The sequence below is a fragment of the Crassostrea angulata genome, chromosome 4 (genome assembly GCF_025612915.1).
Source record: "Crassostrea angulata isolate pt1a10 chromosome 4, ASM2561291v2, whole genome shotgun sequence".
Classification (NCBI taxonomy): Eukaryota; Metazoa; Mollusca; class Bivalvia; order Ostreida; family Ostreidae; genus Magallana; species Magallana angulata.
Genome location: NC_069114.1, coordinates 19,872,169 through 19,883,437, shown reverse-complemented (window position 1 = coordinate 19,883,437; position 11,269 = coordinate 19,872,169). Strand labels below are relative to the sequence as shown.

The 11,269-nt window shown below is 35.5% G+C and overlaps 3 protein-coding genes across 5 annotated transcripts in view; 2 read left to right on the top strand and 1 right to left on the bottom strand.

The window, feature by feature from the left end:
• Positions 1-42: 42 nt before the first annotated feature.
• LOC128180321 (insulin-like growth factor-binding protein-related protein 1) lies at positions 43-3,375 on the bottom strand. The gene is made up of 4 exons (XM_052848340.1): positions 2,793-3,375; positions 2,244-2,387; positions 1,558-1,731; positions 43-849 (listed from the first exon to the last, which is right to left on the bottom strand). The coding sequence occupies exons 1-4, from the start codon at positions 3,205-3,207 to the stop codon at positions 806-808; spliced, it is 777 nt and encodes a 258-aa protein (XP_052704300.1). The 5' UTR covers positions 3,208-3,375; the 3' UTR covers positions 43-805.
• Positions 3,376-5,519: 2,144 nt separating this feature from the next.
• Positions 5,520-8,796, top strand: LOC128180322 (uncharacterized). Its single transcript, XM_052848342.1, has 3 exons — positions 5,520-6,096; positions 6,966-7,162; positions 8,277-8,796. The coding sequence occupies exons 1-3, from the start codon at positions 6,082-6,084 to the stop codon at positions 8,569-8,571; spliced, it is 507 nt and encodes a 168-aa protein (XP_052704302.1). The 5' UTR covers positions 5,520-6,081; the 3' UTR covers positions 8,572-8,796.
• Positions 8,797-10,098: 1,302 nt separating this feature from the next.
• The window catches only part of LOC128180318 (dedicator of cytokinesis protein 9-like), a 56,049-nt gene continuing 54,878 nt past the window's right edge, over positions 10,099-11,269 (top strand). For 2 of the 3 annotated variants that reach the window (XM_052848334.1, XM_052848336.1), the window contains exon 1: positions 10,100-10,306. In XM_052848334.1, the coding sequence (XP_052704294.1) occupies positions 10,208-10,306 (99 nt within the window). In that variant the 5' untranslated portion in view covers positions 10,100-10,207. Of the gene's footprint in view, positions 10,307-11,269 lie in introns of all 3 variants that reach the window. The other variant, XM_052848313.1, reaches the window with a different exon arrangement.

Sequence of the window (11,269 nt, the reverse complement as noted above, 5' to 3'; positions counted from 1 at the left end):
TTCCGGAAGACGAGCTATCAAACAAAACACACACAAAAAAAGTCAAGTTTGAAAAATTAGCTTTATTTTTAAAAAGTTTGATAAAATATTGATTGTAAAAAGTTTTTTTTTTAATTTCAAATCAAAATGCCAAATCATAAAAAGGAATAAAACGTTTCATATAAAAATTCCTATTAAAACTGAATATCTTGCCAACCTTTGCTTAAAAGCTGCTCTGTCCAATGAAAAGAACAGTAATTTGAGTATTTGCGTAAGAAATATATGTCATGTAGTAAAATACAATTATGGAAAGACACAGAGTACAAACACATGTACATAAGACAAGTTAGAACCATTTTAACAAGACCTTGGATTTTCGGAAGGATATAATAATTTTTTTCTTGCGTCAAAACAAGTTATTATATAATGACGCTGGTTTCAAGTGAAATAAACACAGATTTCGTAGTCTTAGCTCAAATGACAGACAAATCTTGTTGATTTCAAAGACCCATGGCTGAGTGGCTAACAATGAAATAGACAGGCCTACCTCACTTTGCTATTTTGACATTACTTCCGAAAGTCCAAGCTCCTGTTAAAATGGTTCAACAAGATTCAGAAGATACAGAGAGTATACACTATAGTTCAAGTGCGTGCGACTTACACCCAATAACAGTGACTTACAAGAACAATTACATTCACTCCAGCATTTAAAAAAAATCTAGTAATTGAACAGACATCAAAGCTAAATTGCCTAAACATTTATATCATGACAAAAGTTTGCATAAAGCTAAAAATGTTCAAGTGAAAGACGCTTGGCGAGTAAAACTTATAACTGGTCGCCATCTTCTTTTCGCTCGACGCGGTTTAACTCTGAAAAGAGACAAAATATGAAATCATTAGATATTATGCAAAATTTAAAAATATCTGAATATATAATTAACAGTGACTGTATACTGTATAAGTAATGTCGAGTAATTGATCACTCAGAAATAATTTACGATGTTTAATATTGGTGATCAGTTTAGATCAATGCTACTCATCAAAGTATCCGAAAAAAGATTAATTCACAGTCTATTCATATACACGTATTTTTATAGACCTAACTTAAAACGATGTCAATTTATTGGCCGGTATTCAAGTAATTAAAGCCATATCAAGTGCCCTTATATAACCCATACACGTATACATGTATATTGTTTTTTGTCTCAACGTTGGAATTTAAGTTATGATTATCAGCCGCACGCGTGTAGGCAATTGACGTTTTTTTTATTAACAAACAAAACTTCCTTTTTCAGTTTGGTTTTACTTTCTTTCAAGTAAAAAAAAACTTAAATTTGACTAATTTGTAGAGAAATACAAAATATTTAGGTCACATCAGGAAATACATGTATATTTCGGATACTCTATGGGATTGGTCTTTAATACAAGGTAACCAATTATTTTTGGACAGGGCTGCATACATCCAATTTTTTTCTCTCTGTCTAACCGAATTTACCAATGAAGAGGAAACGTACTATACCATGCCTAATTTATAGTGCTTTGTTTATAAAGTAAGTAATATTCCACCCATTGGCTTACTTTTCTCGTGGATCTTTATTCTGCCCGTCTGTTTGTCGGAGCCGTGCTTGTTGTGGGCCACACAGATGTAGTACCCCTCGTGGTGCTTGCTGGCCTCGTCCACTTGGAGCCACCCGGTCACCTGGTACTTCTCGGGGCCACCGCGGGTCACCACCGAGATAGCCATGTCGTCCCCTGGAGAGACAGAAATAAGATACTGATCATTTATGCTTATACCAATTACATGGTGTAGGATATATATATACATATCAAATACGATTGGGAGTGATCAAATCCAATGAAGCCCGAAGGGCTTTATGATACATTTGATCACGCCCCGACCGAAATAATTACCTCGAAATATTCAAAGACTGATTCCTTATTACTTATATTTATAAAATTTTCAGCAATTTAATGATTAAATAATGAAATAGTCATTGATGAACTGTATATGACTATACATTACAAAATCGATTCACATTGTTATCTCAAATACACTGGAAAATGTAAATATTTATTAGTATAGTAAACAACAAATCATAACATTCGACAACTCTCGGCTGATTCCATCACTTGCATCAATAAGATGAGGTAAGAAATGGACGAGGTATGCCAAAAGTCACAAAAGTCAATTGACATTACAACGTTTTGATTTTGATCGTCCATTGCCTTATTTAGTTGATAAGTGTGTATAGACTATAGTATACCAGGCAGACTGTTGGTCTCGTCGTCTGTTCTCTGGAACAGCCAGCCGATGTGAGGGATGGGGAACCCCGTGGCCTCACACATCAGAACCACTTTGTCACCAGTAACATTAGTAACGCTGTCTGGTCCGGTCAAAATGCGGGGAGCTGAAAAAAAAATCATATTTGAGATAAAACAAAGATAGTTAATCATAAAACGTTAAGACCGCAGAAAACTACATACATGTATATGCATGTTTTTTCTTTCTTCAAGCCAGGCACGTAACAACAGGGGTCCGAAGTGTGTGGGTGTGGGGGGACGGGGGTGTAACCCCTCCACGTTTTAAATGCACCATTTTTCTGTATTAAATTATATGAATAGAAATTTAAACACACGAGCACAGGCACTTGTTTCTGAGGAAAATATTTACCCTATAGTATAATTATCATACTATAGGGTAATTTTTTTTCTCAGAAACAAGTGCCTGTGGTCCCTAGCTTCACTTTTTGTCTCGTCCCTCCACTACAAAAATACACAATGCTAATTGTCTGCAGATGGCATCAATCACTCACCAGTTTTACAGGGTCCGGAGTTCTTCACTTTGAGGTCACGCCCTTTCGTATTCTGAGCCTCTCTCATCTGGCAGATGCTGGTGTAGGTGACGTCATCGGTACCACAGAGTGTGTCCTGGTAGTCACAGACACAGATCCCGATGTTCCTGTCTTGGTCCATCTTACAGGTGAGGTAGTCCCCGCAGGGTGGGTACTTGTTGCTGGCCCCGGACATGTCACAGATCTCGCCTTCGGCTTGTGCGCATACCTGGCAACATTTACACCTGTCACGCGTGATTCCGGCCTTGCAGGTCTTGTCCTTCTGCCCCGGACAGGCGCTGCGATCACAGACTCCGCAATCAGATGGGATATCTTCCTGTCCCATGGAGAGACAAAGGAATCCCAAGAAACACGAAACGAACACTATTCCCTTCATTCTGTCGCAGCAGACGAAGTACTCACAACTTTTCCCCTCTTCCTAAAATATGAAACCTAAGGAGTAAGATTTCTCAACTCCCAAATGTTTCTTCTACGTTTCTGTAAACCCGTCAGAAATGGCTGATGAACAAAATGGCGGATTTTGGTAAGTGGGGAGTCTTCGACTGCACAGTGTTTATGCCAAAGATAAAAGGTTGGGGGGGTTACCAACAGGGTATATGTTTGCTCCCAGTGCAGTTTTGTGTTTTATCAGAAAGATTATGACACAGTCATAAAGCTGCTATGAATCACAGCGGCTTATCTTAATTCTCATTGCGAAACAACGATATAGGTATACGATAAGAAATAGTTGGTTACCCTGCATGTACCTCGTTGCAATCTGGTGAGAACAGCAAGATGTTTTACTCATTGCTACGGTATCGGCGGAATTTCCCATTCTGAGATGGGGGAGTACAATGGATCTTAACAGAGGCAAGGGCCGTACCACTTGTGGCGCAGGAAATGGTTCAGTGTATAACCAGTGTAAATTACAAGTCAGACTAACGGTGTGAAAACTATGAAAAGTATCAAAATTATTTTGATGAGCCCAGAAATTTTTTAAGTTGTTTGTACGGATAATTTTTTTTAAATTATTTTGTATGGACATGGATTTTGTAATCGTATTTCTGGTATATAATTATAATATTAATGTAGATACTGGACAAAAACATGTATAATTATATTTCGGCAATAAAATGCTTTCTTTGGTGATTCATTCGGGATATGAAGGTGGCGACATTGCAGAAAAAGCACATAACCCACGTAAGCAGATTATGTAATTTTTGTTCAATGATCGCTACCATCATAACCCGCATAAATCATCAAAGAAAGCCTTTTATTGTTTATATTTATATTTTCCTTTTAACTAATTAATAAATTGATTATAAAATGTGAGTAAAATTCACTAAATTACTGATACATGTAATATACATATTAAGTACGTTAGTTAAAAGAAACGGTCAATTCCTCTCCTGTGAGACTTTGAGTCTGACATCACATGATCATGATTATTTCGTGCAGTCCGTGATTTTTCTTGGGTCGCTGTAGGTTACAACCAATCAACAAACAGGGCGTGTAGATTTCAGTCCTGTCAGTTTCAGTCGCTGTAGATTTCGACCAATGGATAAACGGGTCGTGTAGATTTCAGTTTGGCTGTTTCTATAGAGCTATGAATTGGCTATATAAGTTTCCGTAAGAAGTAGATGGAACATGCGCGGATGTAGGGGGTTTAGGGGGGTCCGGACACCCCTCTGTAATATTCAAATTTCTTTAAATTACATTATAAAATTACCAAAAATATGCCCCCCCCCTCCCGGCAAACTCAAATAACCATCGGACCCCCCCCCCCCCCCGGGAAAAATTTTCTGGATTTTCCGCGCATGGGGAATCATACTTGATTGATGTAAATATACATATAATATAGACAACCTAAATTATATACAGATAACCAGTTTATATACAATTTCTATATGTAAAAAATATATATATTATATTCATGCATCTTACCACATAAACACGTTTAATCAGATATGTACCTTATATAAAGGCTATATAAAATGTTTTTAGATATCGATGGAATAATAGAGTAACTTATACGTTGCATATCCGCAGCCCATCATTTCACAAGATATTTTTTTTTCTCGATAAGTATTTCATAATAGAATCATCAAGGGATATATGTATGCTCTTTCTCTGTTTGTAAAGGATCAGAGAGTTGCATGTTGCAAAATTCACAAAACAACTTCCAACGAATTTCAAAGCTTTATATCTAAATGAGAACATGGAAGTCAGATTTTTTTTAAACAAGCTTTCCCACACATTTACATTTTCCTACGGACAGTAAATCAGAGAACACTATATAAGAACACACAGCAAATGTTTCTTTTCAACATTTTTATTTTGCTGCCTGTGGTTTTTTTTTCCCTCGAAACAATCAACAATCAGAATTCATTATTAAGAATTCATTATTATATGTGGTGTTCATATTTCCCAATGTTTGATACAAAACATGCATGGGAATTCGAATGATCATATAAATATATACATTGTATGCATGTTGTACACACATGTATGTAACTATAACCAGTTTAAATTAGAAATCAGACGAACGGTGTGAAAACTATGAAAAGTAATTGTATCGAAATTAATTCAACATAAATAAGAATTATTCTAAGAGTACTGTGACATCTGATATATATATATATATATATATATATATATATATATATATATATATAGATATAGATATAGATATAGATATATATATATATATATATGCCGGGAAAGCTAGCTCGATCCTTCCTTGAAGGATAAATATTTTTTTTCCTCGTTTTTATTTCTGGAATTCTATCATTAAAATAATACATAAGGAAAAACAATTTGATGGTTCATTCTATGTTTGAAGCAAATGGTTTTTCCCACTCAATTTAACTTTATATTGGAGCTTCATTATTTTTTTTTTACTGTGCATTCTATATAAATTGATTTCAGAGGAAGTCAGTATGGTTAAGTTAACAATGGAAAGCCGCCCGGAAACGCAACTGGAACAACTAAAGAGTTGATTTAGCATGGATTATAATAAAAGAATTTTCTTTACCTTGATATGTTGTGTAAATGTACAAAAGCATGTCTTGTCATATTTCGGAAAACATTCTGTTTGAAAGAAATGAATTGAACTGGGTCCAAAAACTTTGACACTTTAAACAATTCTTTATCTCTGTTATTTAACTAACTTTCCCTTAGATTGATTTTCTCATCGAATAAAAACCTTTGTAAACTAACTCGATCGGTTGATAGCTAGAAAACGTCCGGTAGAGAGTGCGTGGTTTAAATCATGGCTGAATACAGAGTAAGTTTGAGAAAGTGCAATTTTCTAAAGATGCATTGTTTTTCAATATTGGTAAACTATCGTTATTTACTTCCGGTAACGAGGCATTGTTTAATAATTTTGGTAATATTAATTTTATTTATTATTAACAACAATAGCACTCTCTAGTGCTTGCTTAACGGTAAACAACAATAGTACTTTCTAGTGCATGTGTTACAGTATATATTAGATGATAAGCATATGGTCATGTATGTTTGTCCTCGTCAACCAAGGGTGGCAATGATACAATTTTCTAGAGACCATTCCATTATAGCTATTATGCTGTTACTAAATTCAGCACGATGACCTAAAATCAGCTACCATAGTATTTCTTTATTCAAAGTAAAACTGCATTTATATTCCTTGAAAAATAAAAAAAAAGTTAAGAATACCTACAGTTATCAAACATAGTACAAAATGCTAGTATTTATACAGTTCTTAAATTCAGTACGATGACATAAAATCAGCAACTAAAGTATATCAATTGACGAATTGTGTGGTTGAGATTACCTAGAGTTATCGAACATAGCATAGAGCATTTAATAAACTGTAATCGACAAAAACCAATAAATTGATTCAGTCATACCTCCAGCTCCGTCCGAAAAAAACCCCACAAAGTAACACACTTTCATTCCGTTAATCACAATGGACCAAGTTCAAAAGCCTCCTTAGAAAGTTTGACTCAACCTTTGCAAATACATGTATACAAAGTCATTAGGATTCTGTAATCATCCATTCCAGAGGTTGTGTTACATCAAAGATTTAGAATTCAAAGAATTTCAAGCCATGTTCTTGTGCTATGTATTAATAACAAATTAACAATCTTAATTAAGCATTTAATGTTCTCTCAGCTTGCTGGAGGCCTGATTGTCACAGAACGAGTTTCCAGTAACCTTCGAATCTTCAACATCGCCAAGCGCCATGTCGGCAGCCTTCTGTGGTCCCAGGACAGTGAACTCCACGGGGCCAAGAAAAAGGACAAGTGCGCCATGTTTGTGTATGACGTCATCACGGAGGCTGGGCTGACAGCACCCCGCCAGAAACCATGGTAACGATGACTATGTGTCAACTGGCCATCAAAACGCTACAGAACAAATTCATTCCTTAATTCTTGTGGATGATTCATCGTGTTAAATGTTTATGATTGACAACATGATAATAACTCAAGAAACAATAGCAGAATTATTTCTTCGTTTGGTGCTAAATGATCGATTTTGTGGATAAGGGCATGGGTTCATATCAGACAAGGTCCCGTAGTTTTTGTTTGATCTATTTAGTTAGATGGCAAAAAGAAGTTTGTATTCTTAAGGCTGTGCATGCAAGAAGTTTAAAATGTTAATTCTTCATTAATCAAGGATGTTAAAAAATTCTGAATGGAGAGTATATTACACTTATTTCATTTAAAACAATAAAATGCTTTTTTGGTGATTCATTTGGGATATGAAGGTAGTGGCATTGCAGAAAAAAATACAACACCCGCGTTATGATCGCTACCTTCATAACCCGCATGAATCATCAAAGAAAGCATTTTATTGTTTATATGAAATAACTAAAGGAAACAGCCAAATCGTCTCCTGTGAGACTTTGAGTCTGACATAGTCATTATTAAATTATTTCGTGCAGTCCGTGATTTTCCCTAGGTCTCGACCAATCGATAAACTTGGCGTGTCAGGCACGTAGCATCAGGGGGGGCCAGGGGGGGGGGGGGCCTGCCCCCCCCCCCCACTTTTTCTCGCAGCAACAATTTTTTTTAAATCAACATATAAAAAATTGAATTATCATGGAGTGCCCCCCCCCCCCCCCACTTTTTTGGGAGTATGTAAAAAATTTGATATGAAAATAAGGAAATGAGGAGTGAAATTGAAGTAATATACTTCGCCAGCCCCCCTGCTTCACAAATCTTTTCCATATAAATTATCATTTGACAACAAACAGTCGTATATTCATTATGAATGCGCGGATCTTTATTAAGTTATGTATAATATAACATGATTGTTAGTCAACATGAACCAATGAATGAAAATAAAATTGAAAATAAAAATGAAAGTTCCAAATTCTGATTATCTAGGCACCAAATTAAATAGTTTTATGCAAGCCTATTTAATGAAAAAGTTTTTACATGGTTGTTCTAATATTTTCCCTTCTTTTTGTTTCTGATTAAGGTTTTGCGGATATTCGCCAGCCTCGTCATCAGAATGGGGAAACAGACGATCAGAAGTCATTCACGCGTGTGGATGCTTTCACTCCGTGTCCATTCCGATGCGTGGTGACATCGTGGCGTTCCCTAGCAACCACGGAACCACCCATTGTGGAATCGTGACCACTGGTGGTCACTTTATCGGAACCACAAACAAACGAATCGTAGAAACTAAAATGCCCGCGCATGTCAAGAGAGTGTTTTGGCGGTACACGGGTGACGTACCAAACACAGATAGACTGTTAGAAAAATATAAGTGAGATCTTTAACAAAGACAGTGAATGTAATGTTTTTGCAACTTGTTTGGGTAATTAGACATTTGTAAACATGAGTGATTTGTTGTGGGTTTATTTTTTTTTTTAACTGAAAGCGTTTTTATACATTTCGCTTCATGCAGTTCTTTGAATGGTCAAGACGTTCAGATACTGTATTTTTATGTCATACATAAAAACATGAATATATGTAAGGCGATGCAGTTGTTTTATGTGTTTTTATTTTTATTAGTCAATATGAGGACCGCACTTTCTTAATTAATTGTGTTGATGGGTTTCTTCTATTGCATTAAAAAGTACTGCATTGGTGCAGTCGAAACATGTTGAAGTCAAATTTAAAAAAAAAAATCAAATTGATATCACTAGGTTTCGTATGGAAAAATTTAATCATATTTTGAAGATTTACATGTAAGCATAAGAAAGTTTTGTGAGAGGGCGCTTGATTCTGATGTAAACCTGTGCTACCCCCCCCCCCTCCCAACACCCAACACACACACACGTTAATGATAGTTTCCTTTTATTTCGCAATGAATTCACATGATTTAATCTACGATAATTACATGCATAATGAAAATATACATATCTGACAAACTCTTTAGCCAAATTATTAGATTATTTAGCCATCATTAAAATGGAATTATCAATGTTTTATTATTATCTGTGAATTTTGGTGACATTGATATTTTAAAAGATGTCTTTTGAAACGTGCTCAAGCAATTCAACTTCAGTGTGAGTCTAGCTCTATTCTGATAAGGTGCGCTGCGTTTTTTTTATAGGGTTGGGTGGGGAGAGATCTGCCGAAATATACTGACGAGCCAAACATTAAAAAAGGAAACAAAAATTTTCTCAATCATCACAATCCTTATCGAGGAGTGTGGGGGGGGGGGGTGGTGCACATTCAGCCTCGGTTTTAAAATATTTAGGCCTAATATTGGCGAATTCGCGAAGTTTCATTATATTAATCTCAGCCCAAAAAAGCATCACATGAAAAAATTTCGGTTTTCAGAAAAAGTTGTGATGGCCGGAGCTAACACCCCCTTTCTTTTGCTAGCCCTCGTTTTGCTAGATACGTTCCTGTTGATTCTTTTTCAGAAATAGAAACTTTAGAAATAATAATTAGGCTTAACTAAATTTCTAAATAGTCTAAATAAATAACAGTCTACAGCACCCATCATTGCTAGCCAAGGGTTTTCGGTCCATTCCATTAGATAATAGCACCCCTTTTCCACTTTTTGTAAACAGAGCGTTTTCTTATATCTAAATATTTAGTGATCATTGTACATCTAAAAAATTAAAATAAAATGACATCCAGATCACGGAGCCCCCCCCCCCCCCCCCCCCTTTTCCAAACCACCATGTAAAACAGTCTCTGGTAAAAATTATCAAAATTTCTCGATCATTAATGCAACCTATGGCCCAACATATTATGACCCAGTAGAAGAATTTAAATAAGATTTATCTTACAAACAAAAATCTCAATGTAACCACCTTAATCCGGATTAGTGGTTCAGATATTACTCATCAGATCGAAAGAGTTGCGCCCCTTGTGAAATAAAAATGTCATGGCGGAGAAAGTAGACTTCCGTGACGAGATGAAAATAAAAGACAGAAAGTGACATAAAACATGTCGGAGAGAAAATTCAGGCAGGTCCTGCACCGCCAGGGCGAGGCTGCGAAGATCCGACAGTCGGTGGCTCTACAAATGAGAGAGAATATCATTCTGGTAACGTTGATTCGTTTTCTTTTGCAGACGATATATTCAACTGCCTAACCCATGTTTTGATTAAAAGTGAGTGTGGGAGTAATTATGTTGGGTGGTACTCGCGATACTCATTATTTATTTTTTCTTCCAGATTAAGATAAAAATGTTACGTTTGGTTGTTACAGATTTGTAAATATCTCTCGTTTTTAAGAATATTGAACCCAGAAGGCTTGGCTGTTAATTAACATCATAGGCCTAAACAGGCTTTTACAAGATCATGTGTTGTAAAATGACTCTAGACACTATATATGAAAGTAAAAAACGTAATTGTCTTTTGTTAATGGGGATTCAGGGGATTAAGTAAGGGGAATATGTGGAGAAAGATAAGCAAGAAGATGATCTAGTATCTGAATGTTATGCACCGAACACTGAAAACAATTACCGGTATTAGAATGTTATTAATTATGTTAAACATCTTAGACCACTTTCCTTACTTAGAAAAGTTGAAATATTTCTTAGGAGGGGAACTTTGTGGGCCACATGTTTTAAATCTGTAGTTTTCTGCTTAGTTGCCTGTGGATTAGTAAAAACATATGGGCATGCATCTGTTTTATTGCTATCAAACTGCACATAGTGAATATATCTCTGAATCGTGTAAATAGACTGTTTACCAGGTCTTAAACATTTTGTTATATCAACTTATTAAGATAAAGAATTAAGACAATACTGCAACAATTAAATTGATTCTGTAAAAATTAATTGACACCAGTGAAATTTTATTGAAATGAAACTGTACATTCAAGAAATATACTTTCTTATGCAATATATCACGAATAAAAACTGGAGTATTATACCTGTGGTTCTTTGCTATAACAATAAGAGGCCTCATTAACAAATGATGTGATTGTATACATGTATTGGTAATTGAATTATTTCCCTTTGTATGTGATCTTGATTGACAGTCTGATGTCTGCGTTATTGTAA